We start from the raw sequence: 17,158 nt of genomic DNA, 5'->3' as shown, positions 1-17,158 counted from the left end.
GTAATAATCTATTCATAGATATTTTTATATTACATGTAATCATAGATATTTTTATATTACATGTAATCATAGATATTTTTATAATAATCTATTCATAGATATTTTTATAATACATGTAATCATAGATATTTTTTATAATACATGTAATCATAGATATTTTTATAATACATGTATTCATAGATTTTGTTTATAATTCATGTATTTATAGATATTTTTATAATACATATAATCAAAGAAATTTTTATAATAATCTATTCATAGATATTTTTATAATACATGTAATCATAGATATTTTTTATACTACAGGTAATCATAGATTCTTTTATAAAACATGTATTCATAGATATTTTTATAATAACCTATTCATAGATATAATTAAAATACATGTAATCATAGACATTTTTATAATACATGTAATTATAGATATTTTTTATAACCCATGTATTCGTATATATTTTTTATAATACATGTAATCCTAGATATTTTTTACAACCCATGTATTCGTATATATATTTTTTATAATACATGTAATCATAGATATTTTTTATAACCCATGTATTCGTATATATATTTTTTTATAATTCATGTCATCATGGATATTTTTTATAATACATGTAATCATAGATATTTTTTAGAATAAATGTAATCAGAGATATTTTTATAATACATGTATATAAGAATAAAATGATGTGAAACAATATGCAAGAATCAAATGATGTGAAACAATATGCAAGAATAAAATGATGAGAAGCAATAGGCAAGAATCAAATGATGTTAAACAATATGCAAGAATCAAATGATGAGAAACAATATGCTAGAATAAATGATGAGAAACAATATATAAGAATAAAATGATGTGAAACAATATGCAAGAATCAAATTATGTGGAACAATATTCAAGAATCAAATGATGTGAAACAATATGCAAGTATCAAATGATGAGAAGCAATATTCAAGAATCAAATGATGAGAAGCAATAAGCAAGAATCAAATGATGTGAAACAATATGCAAGAATCAAATGATGAGAAACAATATGCAAGAATAAAATGATGAGAAACAATATGCAAGAATCAAATGATGTGAAACAATATGCAAGACTAAAATGATGAGAAATAATATGCAAGAATCAAATGATGAGAAGCAATATGCAAGAATCAAATGATGTGAAACAATATGCAAGAACTAAATGATGTGAAACAATATATAAGAATGAAATGATGTGAAACAATATATAAGAATCAAATGATGAGAAACAATATATAAGAATCAAATGATGAGAAACAATATACAAGAATCAAATGATGAGAAACAATATGCAAGAATCAAATGATGAGAAACCATATGCAAGAATCAAATGATGAGAAACAATATTCAAGAATCAAATGATGAGAAGCAATAAGCAAGAATCAAATGATGAGAAACCATATATAAGAATCAAATGATGAGAAACAATATATAAGAATCAAATGATGAGAAACAATATACAAGAATCAAATGATGTGAAACAATATGAAAGAATCAAATGATGTGAAACAATATGCAAGAATCAAATGATGAGAAGCAATATGAAAGAATCAAATGATGTGAAACAATATGCAAGAATCAAATGATGTGAAACAATATGCAAGAATCAAATGATGAGAAACAATATATAAGAATCAAATAATGAGAAACCATATATAAGAATCAAATGATGAGAAACCATATATAAGAATCAAATGATGAGAAACCATATGCAAGAACCAAATGATGAGAAACAATATATAAGAATCAAATGATGAAAAACCATATATAAGAATCAAATGATGAGAAACCATATATAAGAATCAAATAATGTGAAACAATATGCAAGAATCAAATGATGTGAAACAATATGCAAGAATCAAATGATGTGAAACAATATGAAAGCATCAAATGATGTGAAACAATATGCAAGAATCAAATGATGAGAAACAATATATAAGAATCAAATGATGAGAAACCATATATAAGAATCAAATGATGAGAAACCATATATAAGAATCAAATGATGAGAAACCATATGCAAGAATCAAATGATGAGAAACAATATATAAGAATCAAATGATGAAAAACCATATATAAGAATCAAATGATGAGAAACCATATATAAGAATCAAATGATGAGAAACCATATATAAGAATCAAATGATGAGACACCATATATAAGAATCAAATGATGAGAAACCATATGCAAGAATCAAATGATGAGAAACAATATATAAGAATAAAATGATGTGAAACAATATGCAAGAATCAAATGATGAGAAGCAATAAGCAAGAATCAAATGATGTGAAACAATATGCAAGACTAAAATGATGAGAAACAATATGCAAGAATCAAATTATGAGAAACCATATGCAAGAATCAAATGATGAGAAACAATATTCAAGAATCAAATGATGAGAAGCAATAAGCAAGAATCAAATGATGAGAAACCATATATAAGAATCAAATGATGAGAAACAATATATAAGAATCAAATGATGAGAAACAATATACAAGAATCAAATGATGTGAAACAATATGAAAGAATCAAATGATGTGAAACAATATGCAAGAATCAAATGATGAGAAGCAATATGAAAGAATCAAATGATGTGAAACAATATGCAAGAATCAAATGATGTGAAACAATATGCAAGAATCAAATGATGAGAAACAATATATAAGAATCAAATAATGAGAAACCATATATAAGAATCAAATGATGAGAAACCATATATAAGAATCAAATGATGAGAAACCATATGCAAGAATCAAATGATGAGAAACAATATATAAGAATCAAATGATGAAAAACCATATATAAGAATCAAATGATGAGAAACCATATATAAGAATCAAATGATGTGAAACAATATGCAAGAATCAAATGATGTGAAACAATATGCGAGAATCAAATGATGTGAAACAATATGAAAGCATCAAATGATGTGAAACAATATGCAAGAATCAAATGATGAGAAACAATATATAAGAATCAAATGATGAGAAACCATATATAAGAATCAAATGATGAGAAACCATATATAAGAATCAAATGATGAGAAACCATATGCAAGAATCAAATGATGAGAAACAATATATAAGAATCAAATGATGAAAAACCATATATAAGAATCAAATGATGAGAAACCATATATAAGAATCAAATGATGAGAAACCATATATAAGAATCAAATGATGAGACACCATATATAAGAATCAAATGATGAGAAACCATATGCAAGAATCAAATGATGAGAAACAATATATAAGAATAAAATGATGTGAAACAATATGCAAGAATCAAATGATGTGAAACAATATGCAAGAATCAAATGATGAGAAACAATATGCAAGAATCAAATGATGTGAAACAATATGCAAGAATCAAATGATGTGAAACAATATGAAAGAATCAAATGATGTGAAACAATATGCAAGAATCAAATGATGTGAAACAATATGAAAGAATCAAATGATGTGAAACAATATGCAAGAATCAAATGATGTGAAACAATATGAAAGCATCAAATGATGTGAAACAATATGCAAGAATCAAATGATGAGAAACCATATATAAGAATCAAATGATGAGAAACCATATATAAGAATCAAATGATGAGAAACCATATGCAAGAATCAAATGATGAGAAACAATATATAAGAATCAAATGATGAGAAACCATATATAAGAATCAAATGATGAGAAACAATATATAAGAATCAAATGATGTGAAACAATATGCAAGAATACAATTATGTGGAACAATATGCAAGAATCAAATGATGAGAAACAATATGCAAGAATCAAATGATGAGAAACAATATATAAGAATCAAATGATGTGAAACAATATGCAAGAATCAAATGATGTGAAACAATATGCAAGATTCAAATGATGTGAAACAATATTCAAGAATCAAATGATGAGAAACAATATGCAAGAATCAAATGATGTGAAACAATATGCAAGAATAAAATTATGTGAAACAATATTCAAGAATCAAATGATGAGAAGCAATAAGCAAGAATCAAATGATGTGAAACAATATGCAAGAATCAAATGATGTGAAACAATATGCAAGAATCAAATGATGTGAAACAATATGCAAGAATAAAATTATGTGAAACAATATTCAAGAATCAAATGATGAGAAACAATATGCAAGAATCAAATGATGTGAAACAACATGCAAGAATCAAATGATGAGAAACAATATGCAAGAATCAAATGATGTGAAACAATATGCAAGAATCAAATGATGTGAAACAATATGCAAGAATCAAATGATGTGAAACAATATGCAAGAATCAAATGATGAGAAACAATATGCTAGAATAAATGATGAGAAACAATATATAAGAATAAAATGATGTGAAACAATATGCAAGAATCAAATTATGTGGAACAATATGCAAGAATCAAATGATGTGAAACAATATGCAAGAATAAAATGATGAGAAGCAATATTCAAGAATCCAATTATGAGAAGCAATAAGCAAGAATCAAATGATGTGAAACAATATGCAAGAATCAAATGATGAGAAACAATATGCAAGAATAAAATGATGAGAAACAATATGCAAGAATAAAATGATGAGAAACAATATGCAAGAATAAAATGATGAGAAACAATATGCAAGTATCAAATGATGAGAAACAATATGCAAGAATCAAATGATGAGAAACAATATGCAAGAATAAAATGATGAGAAACAATATGCAAGAATCAAATGATGAGAAACAATATGCAAGAATAAAATGATGAGAAACAATATGCAAGAATAAAATGATGAGAAACAATAAGCAAGAATCAAATGATGAGAAACAATATGCAAGTATCAAATGATGAGAAACAATATGCAAGAATCAAATGATGAGAAACAATATGCAAGAATAAAATGATGAGAAACAATATGCAAGAATCAAATGATGAGAAACAATAAGCAAGAATCAAATGATGAGAAACAATATGCAAGAATCAAATGATGAGAAACAATATGCAAGAATAAAATGATGAGAAACAATAAGCAAGAATCAAATGATGTGAAACAATAAGCAAGAATCAAATGATGAGAAACAATATGCCAGAATAAAATGATGAGAAACAATAAGCAAGAATCAAATGATGAGAAACAATATGCAAGAATCAAATGATGTGAAACAAAATGCAAGAATAAAATGATGAGAAACAATATGCAAGAATCAAATGATGAGAAACAATAAGCAAGAATCAAATGATGAGAAACAATATGCAAGAATAAAATGATGAGAAACAATATGCAAGAATCAAATGATGAGAAACAATATATAAGAATCAAATGATGTGAAACAATAAGCAAGAATCAAATGATGAGAAACAATATGCAAGAATCAAATGATGAGAAACAATATGCAAGAATCAAATGATGAGAAACAATATGCAAGAATCAAATGATGAGAAACAATATGCAAGAATAAAATGATGAGAAACAATAAGCAAGAATCAAATGATGAGAAACAATATGCAAGAATAAAATGATGAGAAACAATAAGCAAGAATCAAATGATGAGAAACAATATGCAAGAATCAAATGATGTGAAACAAAATGCAAGAATCAAATGATGTGAAACAATATGCAAGAATCAAATGATGAGAAACAATATGCAAGAATCAAATGATGTGAAACAATATGCAAGAATCAAATGATGAGAAACAATATGCAAGAATCAAATGATGAGAAACAATATGCAAGAATCAAATGATGAGAAACAATATGCAAGAATAAAATGATGAGAAACAATAAGCAAGAATCAAATGATGTGAAACAATAAGCAAGAATCAAATGATGAGAAACAATATGCAAGAATAAAATTATGAGAAACAATATGCAAGAATCAAATGATGTGAAACAATAAGCAAGAATCAAATGATGAGAAACAATATGCAAGAATAAAATGATGAGAAACAATAAGCAAGAATCAAATGATGAGAAACAATATGCAAGAATCAAATGATGTGAAACAAAATGCAAGAATAAAATGATGAGAAACAATATGCAAGAATCAAATGATGAGAAACAATAAGCAAGAATCAAATGATGAGAAACAATATGCAAGAATAAAATGATGAGAAACAATATGCAAGAATCAAATGATGAGAAACAATATATAAGAATCAAATGATGTGAAACAATAAGCAAGAATCAAATGATGAGAAACAATATGCAAGAATCAAATGATGAGAAACAATATGCAAGAATCAAATGATGAGAAACAATATGCAAGAATAAAATGATGAGAAACAATAAGCAAGAATCAAATGATGTGAAACAATAAGCAAGAATCAAATGATGAGAAACAATATGCAAGAATAAAATGATGAGAAACAATAAGCAAGAATCAAATGATGAGAAACAAAATGCAAGAATCAAATGATGTGAAACAATATGCAAGAATCAAATGATGAGAAACAATATGCAAGAATCAAATGATGTGAAACAATATGCAAGAATCAAATGATGAGAAACAATATGCAAGAATCAAATGATGAGAAACAATATGCAAATATCAAATGATGAGAAACAATATGCAAGAATCAAATGATGTGAAACAATATGCAAGAATCAAATGATGAGAAACAATATGCAAGAATAAAATGATGAGAAACAATATGCAAGAATAAAATGATGAGAAACAATAAGCAAGAATCAAATGATGAGAAACAATATGCAAGTATCAAATGATGAGAAACAATATGCAAGAATCAAATGATGTGAAACAATATGCAAGAATCAAATGATGAGAAACAATATGCAAGAATCAAATGGTGGGAAACAATATGCAAGAATAAAATGATGAGAAACAATATGCAAGAATAAAATGATGAGAAACAATAAGCAAGAATTAAATGATGTGAAACAATAAGCAAGAATCAAATGATGAGAAACAATATGCAAGAATCAAATGATGAGAAACAATATGCAAGAATAAAATGATGAGAAACAATATGCAAGAATAAAATGATGAGAAACAATATGCAAGAATCAAATGATGAGAAACAATATGCAAGAATCAAATGATGAGAAACAATATGCAAGAATAAAATGATGAGAAACAATATGCAAGAATAAAATGATGAGAAACAATATGCAAGAATAAAATGATGAGAAACAATATGCAAGAATCAAATGATGTGAAACAATATGCAAGAATAAAATGATGTGAAACAATATGCAAGAATAAAATGATGAGAAACAATATGCAAGAATAAAATGATGAGAAACAATATGCAAGAATCAAATGATGTGAAACAATATGCAAGAATAAAATGATGAGAAACAATATGCAAGAATAAAATGATGAGAAACAATATGCAAGAATAAAATGATGAGAAACAATATGCAAGAATAAAATGATGAGAAACAATATGCAAGAATCAAATGATGAGAAACAATATGCAAGAATCAAATGATGAGAAACAATATGCAAGAATAAAATGATGAGAAACAATATGCAAGAATAAAATGATGAGAAACAATATGCAATAATAAAATCATGAGAAACAATATGCAAGAATCAAATGATGAGAAACAATATGCAAGAATAAAATCATGAGAAACAATATGCAATAATAAAATGATGAGAAACAATATGCAAGAATCAAATTATGTGAAACAATATGCAATAATAAAATCATGAGAAACAATATGCAATAATAAAATGATGAGAAACAATATGCAAGAATCAAATTATGTGAAACAATATGCAATAATAAAATCATGAGAAACAATATGCAATAATAAAATGATGTGAAACAATATGCAAGAATCAAATGATGAGAAACAATATGCAATAATAAAATGATGAGAAACAATATGCAAGAATCAAATGATGTGAAACAATATGCAAGAATAAAATGATGAGAAACAATATGCAATAATAAAATGATGAGAAACAATATGCAAGAATAAAATGATGAGAAACAATATGCAAGAATAAAATGATGAGAAACAATATGCAAGAATCAAATGATGTGAAACAATATGCAAGAATAAAATCATGAGAAACAATATGCAAGAATAAAATGATGAGAAACAATATGCAAGAATAAAATGATGAGAAACAATATGCAAGAATAAAATGATGAGAAACAATATGCAAGAATCAAATGATGAGAAACAATATGCAAGAATCAAATGATGAGAAACAATATGCAAGAATAAAATGATGAGAAACAATATGCAAGAATAAAATGATGAGAAACAATATGCAATAATAAAATCATGAGAAACAATATGCAAGAATCAAATGATGAGAAACAATATGCAAGAATAAAATCATGAGAAACAATATGCAATAATAAAATGATGAGAAACAATATGCAAGAATCAAATTATGTGAAACAATATGCAATAATAAAATCATGAGAAACAATATGCAATAATAAAATGATGAGAAACAATATGAAAGAATCAAATGATGAGAAACAATATGCAAGAATAAAATGATGAGAAACAATATGCAAGAATAAAATGATGAGAAACAATATGCAAGAATAAAATGATGAGAAACAATATGCAAGAATCAAATGATGTGAAACAATATGCAAGAATAAAATGATGAGAAACAATATGCAATAATAAAATGATGAGAAACAATATGCAAGAATAAAATGATGAGAAACAATATGCAAGAATAAAATGATGAGAAACAATATGCAAGAATCAAATGATGTGAAACAATATGCAAGAATAAAATCATGAGAAACAATATGCAAAGAATAAAATGATGAGAAACAATATGCAAGAATCAAATGATGAGAAACAATATGCAAGAATAAAATGATGAGAAACAATATGCAATAATAAAATGATGAGAAACAATATGCAAGAATAAAATGATGAGAAACAATATGCAAGAATAAAATCATGAGAAACAATATGCAAGAATAAAATGATGAGAAACAATATGCAAGAATAAAATGATGAGAAACAATATGCAAGAATAAAATGATGAGAAACAATATGCAATAATAAAATCATGAGAAACAATATGCAAGAATAAAATGATGAGAAACAATATGCAAGAATAAAATGATGAGAAACAATATGCAAGAATCAAATGATGAGAAACAATATGCAATAATAAAATGATGAGAAACAATATGCAAGAATAAAATGATGAGAAACAATATGCAATAATAAAATGATGTGAAACAATATGCAAGAATCAAATGATGTGAAACAATATGCAATAATAAAATGATGAGAAACAATATGCAAGAATCAAATGATGAGAAACAATATGCAAGAATAAAATGATGTGAAACAATATGCAAGAATCAAATGATGAGAAACAATATGCAATAATAAAATGATGAGAAACAATATGCAAGAATAAAATGATGAGAAACAATATGCAAGAATCAAATGATGTGAAACAATATGCAAGAATCAAATGATGTGAAACAATATGCAAGAATCAAATGATGAGAAACAATATGCAAGAATCAAATGATGAGAAACAATATGCAAGAATAAAATCATGAGAAACAATATGCAAGAATCAAATTATGTGAAACAATATGCAATAATAAAATGATGAGAAACAATATGCAAGAATCAAATGATGAGAAACAATATGCAAGAATAAAATGATGAGAAACAATATGCAAGAATCAAATGATGAGAAACAATATGCAAGAATAAAATGATGAGAAACAATATGCAATAATAAAATGATGAGAAACAATATGCAAGAATAAAATGATGAGAAACAATATGCAAGAATAAAATCATGAGAAACAATATGCAAGAATAAAATGATGAGAAACAATATGCAAGAATAAAATGATGAGAAACAATATGCAAGAATAAAATGATGAGAAACAATATGCAATAATAAAATCATGAGAAACAATATGCAAGAATAAAATGATGAGAAACAATATGCAAGAATAAAATGATGAGAAACAATATGCAAGAATCAAATGATGAGAAACAATATGCAATAATAAAATGATGAGTAACAATATGCAAGAATAAAATGATGAGAAACAATATGCAATAATAAAATGATGTGAAACAATATGCAAGAATCAAATGATGAGAAACAATATGCAATAATAAAATGATGAGAAACAATATGCAAGAATAAAATGATGAGAAACAATATGCAAGAATCAAATGATGTGAAACAATATGCAAGAATCAAATGATGTGAAACAATATGCAATAATAAAATGATGAGAAACAATATGCAAGAATAAAATGATGAGAAACAATATGCAATAATAAAATGATGAGAAACAATATGCAAGAATAAAATGATGAGAAACAATATGCAATAATAAAATCATGAGAAACAATATGCAAGAATAAAATGATGAGAAACAATATGCAAGAAAAAAATGATGTGAAACAATATGCAAGAATCAAATGATGTGAAACAATATGCAAGAATCAAATGATGTGAAACAATATGCAAGAATCAAATGATGAGAAACAATATTCAAGAATCAAATGATGAGAAACAATATGCAATAATAAAATCATGAGAAACAATATGCAAGAATCAAATGATGAGAAACAATATGCAAGAATCAAATGATGAGAAACAATATGCAAGAATAAAATGATGAGAAACAATATGCAAGAATAAAATGATGAGAAACAATATGCAAGAATAAAATGATGAGAAACAATATGCAAGAATCAAATGATGTGAAACAATATGCAAGACTAAATGATGTGAAACAATATGCAAGAATAAAATGATGAGAAGCAATAAGCAAGAATAAAATGATGTGAAACAATATGCAAGAATCAAATGATGTGAAACAATATGCAAGAATCAAATGATGAGAAACAATATGCAAGAATAAAATGATGAGAAACAATATGCAAGAATCAAATGATGTTAAACAATATGCAAGAATCAAATGATGTGAAACAATATGCAAGAATAAAATGATGTGAAACAATATGCAAGAATCAAATGATGAGAAGCAATATGCAAGAATCAAATGATGTGAAACAATATGCAAGAACTAAATGATGTGAAACAATATATAAGAATGAAATGATGTGAAACAATATATAAGAATCAAATGATGTGAAACAATATATAAGAATGAAATGATGAGAAACAATATGCAAGAATCAAATGATGAGAAACAATATGCAAGAATAAAATGATGAGAAACAATATGCAAGAATAAAATGATGTGAAACAATATGCAAGAATAAAATGATGTGAAACAATATGCAAGAATAAAATGATGAGAAGCAATATGCAAGAATCAAATGATGAGAAACAATATGCAAGAATCAAATTATGAGAAACAATATGCAAGAATAAAATGATGAGAAGCAATATGCAAGAATCAAATGATGTGAAACAATATGCAAGAATCAAATGATGAGAAACAATATGCAAGAATCAAATGATGAGAAACAATATATAAGAATAAAATGATGAGAAACAATATGCAAGAATCAAATGATGAGAAACAATATGTAAGAATCAAATGATGTGAAACAATATATAAGAATGAAATGATGTGAAACAATATGCAAGAATCAAATGATGAGAAACAATATATAAGAATCAAATGATGAGAAACAATATATAAGAATAAAATGATGTGAAACAATATGCAAGAATCAAATGATGTCAAACAATATGCAAGAATCAAATGATGAGAAACAATATATAAGAATAAGAATCAAATGATGTGAAACAATATGAAAGAATCAAATGATGAGAAACAATATGCAAGAATCAAATGATGTGAAACAATATGAAAGAATCACATGATGAGAAACAATATATAAGAATCAAATGATGTGAAACAATATGCAAGAATCAAATGATGTGAAACAATATATAAGAATCAAATGATGTTAAACAATATGCAAGAATCAAATGATGAGAAACCATATGCAAGAATCAAATGATGAGACACCATATATAAGAATCAAATGATGAGAAACCATATGCAAGAATCAAATGATGAGAAACAATATATAAGAATCAAATGATGTGAAACAATATGCAAGAATAAAATGATGAGAAGCAATAAGCAAGAATCAAATGATGTGAAACAATATGCAAGAATCAAATGATGTGAAACAATATGCAAGAATCATATGATGAGAAACAATATATAAGAATCAAATGATGAGAAACAATATATAAGAATAAAATGATGAGAAACAATATATAAGAATAAAATGATGTGAAACAATATGCAAGAATCAAATGATGAGAAACAATACGTAAGTATCAAATGATGTGAAACAATATATAAGAATGAAATGATGTGAAACAATATGCAAGAATCAAATGATGAGAAACAATATATAAGAATCAAATGATGAGAAACAATATATAAGAATAAAATGATGTGAAACAATATGCAAGAATCAAATGATGTGAAACAATATGCAAGAATCAAATGATGAGAAACAATATATAAGAATAAGAATCAAATGATGTGAAACAATATGAAAGAATCAAATGATGAGAAACAATATGCAAGAATCAAATGATGTGAAACAATATGCAAGAATCACATGATGAGAAACAATATATAAGAATCAAATGATGTGAAACAATATGCAAGAATCAAATGATGTGAAACAATATGCAAGAATCAAATGATGTGAAACAATATGCAAGAATCAAATGATGTGAAACAATATGCAAGAATCAAATGATGAGAAACAATATGCAAGAATCAAATTATGTGAAACAATATGCAAGAATCAAATGATGTGAAACAATATGCAAGAATCAAATGATGTGAAACAATATGCAAGAATCAAATTATGTGAAACAATATGCAAGAATCAAATTATGTGAAACAATAGGCAAGAATCAAATGATGAGAAACAATATGCAAGAATCAAATGATGAGAAACAATATATAAGAATCAATTGATGAGAAGCAATATATAAGAATCAAAACTTATATTTACAAAATTGATGATTAACCAATGAGCATAGCTCTTGGCAATTCTGATATAAAATTTTGCATCATCCGAATATTTCACCAATTAATTTCAACCTATTAAATGTTTACACATTTTAAATTTACAACAAAGTTTTAGTAATAAAGAAGATCTGAATTTATTGATCCATTTTTCTGAAAACTAAAAATCTTATTTTAATGTTGGGAAGCAACAATTTTTTTAACAAGAAATCACATTTTTATTAGTATGTTTTTTTAATTCCAACCCAATGTTTAATAATATAATAATACAAAGTGTTACCTTCAAACTTATTAGAAATTTGGTTTCACTCCATTTTATCAGAAATCATAAAAGACATTGGTTGCTTAATTATGCATATATTCTTCTTCCACGTGTTTCAGTATATGGGTGCACTCATATGCTTTAAAATATAAAGGAATAATTCTGATGGTATATGAATAGCGTGTCTAAGAAATATAAAAGCATAATCCATATGAATATTATGAGATTTATGATATTCCATGTTATTATTATTGTTATTGTTTCACAATATTATTATTATTGTTATTGTCTCACAATATTATTAGAGTTAGGAAATTTAGACAAAAGATGAAATACAATTATTTCTTTGTGGGAGGAAGGCTCTAAAAAAGATGGTTTATTTTAAGAGAAATTGATGAAAAACATAAAAAATAATAAAAAGTTATGTTTATTTCGAGAAAAAGTTATTTTTTATTAAACATCAGTGATGAAATTTCAAAAACACTTAACTTTTTTTTATCAGGATTAGGTTTCTTTATAAAGAAAATTTAACCAAAAGGAAAAGAGACATTTGTAAAAAAATAGTTGCATTGGAAAGTATTCTCATATCAGTTTATTGTAATAGACGGGACCAGAGAAAAGGCGATCAAAGGGTGTGAGTTCCTATACGTCTCACTTTTATTTTGCTGAACAAGAATATCCACATATTTTACAAGAATATGACTTTTTGCTTATTTTATTTATTAAGTTTAAGAGGTCAAGGGACTCCCTCTTGGAGTTAACATTTGAATCTGTTATGATTTAAATTTATATCCCAACGCTCTTTTAAGAATAGATGCTGTTCCCTTTATGGCTGCTATTTGTATTTCATTACAGCTTGGTCTTCCAGGGATCGCTTTCAAGTATTTCTGAAGATTCTTTTTTATTAAACCAGTTGCTCCTTTCACAACCGCTATAATATTTATTTCTTTCAGAACATTATTTTTGGTCCTGATATTTTATCTTTTCATGTTCAGCTCCATTAAGGCCAAAATCATTTGGGATTGTGACATCCATAATGAGTGCAGTTCTTTCGGGCTTGTTACATATTACAATATCTGGTTTATGTATCTGCCCGCCTGTATGTCTTTGTCATAAAACACAGTCACTTTTCCATTCAATGTTATTGGTGGTGGTTTATGTTTCCAGATGTTCGTCACTCTGCCAAGTTGCATCTCTCCACAGATCTTCCAATGGAGGTATTTACATACTTTGTTATGATGGGCAGTGTCAAGGCCATCTGCCAATAAGATTGGCCATGTAGACATTTGGTGGGTTGGGTTCTCAATCGCCAAGTGGCAAAACCATCTGTGTTGCTGGTTCATCATATACCTCGGCATTATTTTCCAGTATGACACCCGCAAAGTTTTCAGCAAGCTTTGTGATTGAGGTTTGTTGGGGTAGACGTTATTAGAGTTACCTCACTATTTCTATTGTCATATCTGTTGAGCTTTTAATATACTGCCTCATGCTTACTATGGTGGCTCAGTATGCATGGTTTATTTCAGTGAGACCGAGGCCACCCTCTTTCATGACAGGTATATACCGTCCATACATTGGGTTTGGTAACTTATTTTATGTAAGGTTAGGAGTTTCCTTGTCTTTGTGTCTAGCCTATTGATATTGCATTGAGTCCAGTCACTAATACCAAACCCATATGAGATGACTTATGGCTGTTATTTTTTTTGAGGGGGAGGGGTGCTTAATTCGGATTTGAGGATCTTTTTAAGGCGTGATGTGTATTCTTGTTCCACCTTATGTCTCATTTTTTCATGCTCCACAGTTACATTTTCCTCTATACCGAGGTATTTATAAGTGGCATCCTCTCCTAGATCTTCAATAAAGCCATCATTGGACCGAATATTTTCGGATGTTGTTTTTTTCCTTTTTTTATTGTGCATTTGGCACATTTGTCAAATCCAAACTGTGCAAATATCCTCTGTGAAAGTCTTTACAGTTTCTATCAGGGAGACAAACTGTTTTTCTGTCTCTGCATAGAGTTTGAGATCATCCATAAAAAGTAGATGATTTACTCTTTTACTTTTTTCTTTCCACCAGAGTGAATTCTCATATGTGTCATTAAACTTGATTTCTGAGAAAAAGAATGTTCACATATTTTGCAAGAATATGGTTTTTCCCCAGTGTGAGTTCTTATATGTGTCACTAAACCTGACTTCTGAGAACAAGAATATTCACATATTGGACAACAATATGGCTTTTCTCCAGTGTGAATTCTCATATGTGTCAGTAAAGTTGATTTCTCAGAACAAGAATATTCGCAAATTTTACAAGAATATGGCTTTTCCCCACTGTGTGTTCGCATGTGTGTCACTAAACTTGATTTCTGAGAAAAAGCCTTTTCACAAATTTTACAAGAATATGGTTTTTCTCCAGTGTGAGTTCGCATATGTCTCACTAAATTTGATGATTTAGAAAAGGAATATTCACATACATTACAAGAATATGGCTTTTTCCCACTGTGTGTTTGCATATGCGTCACTAAACTTGATTTATTAGAGCAAGAATAGTCACATATTTTACAAGAATATGGTTTTTCTCCAGTGTGAGTTCGCATATGATTCAATAAACTTGATTTTTGGGAAAAAGAATTTCTACATATTTTACAAGAATATGGCTTTTCTCCAGTGTGAATTCTCACATGTGTCACTAAATTTGATTTATGGGTACACGAATATCCACATATTTCACAAGAATATGGCTTTTCTCCAGTGTGGGTTCTCATATGTATAACTAGATCCGATGACTGAATACCAGAATACTCACAAACATTACAAGAATATTGTTTTTTTGCAACATGTGTTTGCATGTGGATAATTATATCTGGTTTATATGAACAAGAATATTCACATATTTCACAAGAATATGGCTTTTCGTCGCTTTCTGTCTGCATGTTTCAGTAAACTTAATTTCATAGAAATATAATAAATCTTCACAAGATTGGAATTTTATCAAGTTTCTCACTAGTGTTTGTTTCTCATATTATACTGAATTTGATTTCATATGTTATATGGAATTTGATTTCATATGTTATATGGAATTTGATTTCATATGTTATATGGAATTTGATTTCATATGTTATATGGAATTTGATTTCATATGTTATATGGAATTTGATTTCATATGTTATATGGAATTTGATTTCATATGTTATATGGAATTTGATTTCATATGTTATATGGAATTTGATTTCATATGTTATACTGAATTTGATTTCATATGTTATATGGAATTTGATTTCATATGTTATATGGAATTTGATTTCATATGTTATATGGAATTTGATTTCATATGTTATATGGAATTTGATTTCATATGTTATATGGAATTTGATTTCATATGTTATACTGAATTTGATTTCATATGTTATATGGAATTTGATTTCATATGTTATACTGAATTTGATTTCATATGTTATATGGAATTTGATTTCATATGTTATATGGAATTTGATTTCATATGTTATATGGAATTTGATTTCATATGTTATATGGAATTTGATTTCATATGTTATATGGAATTTGATTTCATATGTTATATGGAATTTGATTTCATATGTTATATGGAATTTGATTTCATATGTTATATGGAATTTGATTTCATATGTTATATGGAATTTGATTTCATATGTTATATGGAATTTGATTTCATATGTTATATGGAATTTGATTTCATATGTTATACTGAATTTGATTTCATATGTTATATGGAATTTGATTTCATATGTTATATGGAATTTGATTTCATATGTTATATGGAATTTGATTTCATATGTTATATGGAATTTGATTTCATATGTTATACTGAATTTGATTTCATATGTTATATGGAATTTGATTTCATATGCTATATGGAATTTGATTTCATATGTTATA

General features: G+C 26.7%; 1 protein-coding gene across 1 annotated transcript in view; it reads right to left on the bottom strand.

The window, feature by feature from the left end:
* LOC145270136 (uncharacterized) overlaps positions 1 to 16,388 on the bottom strand; it is a 73,044-nt gene extending 56,656 nt beyond the window's left edge. Inside the window, exon 1 of the mRNA XM_080125746.1 lies at positions 15,298 to 16,388. Coding sequence (XP_079981872.1) covers positions 15,298 to 16,176 — 879 coding nt within the window. The 5' untranslated portion in view covers positions 16,177 to 16,388. The remainder of the gene's footprint in view (positions 1 to 15,297) is intronic.
* Positions 16,389 to 17,158: the final 770 nt, after the last annotated feature.

This window comes from Euprymna scolopes, chromosome 46 (genome assembly GCF_053919585.1).
Source record: "Euprymna scolopes isolate OS-2025 chromosome 46, ASM5391958v1, whole genome shotgun sequence".
Lineage (NCBI taxonomy): Eukaryota > Metazoa > Mollusca > Cephalopoda > Sepiida > Sepiolidae > Euprymna > Euprymna scolopes.
Note: the sequence above shows the minus strand (reverse complement) of the source record. Positions and strands in the feature narration are given on the sequence as shown.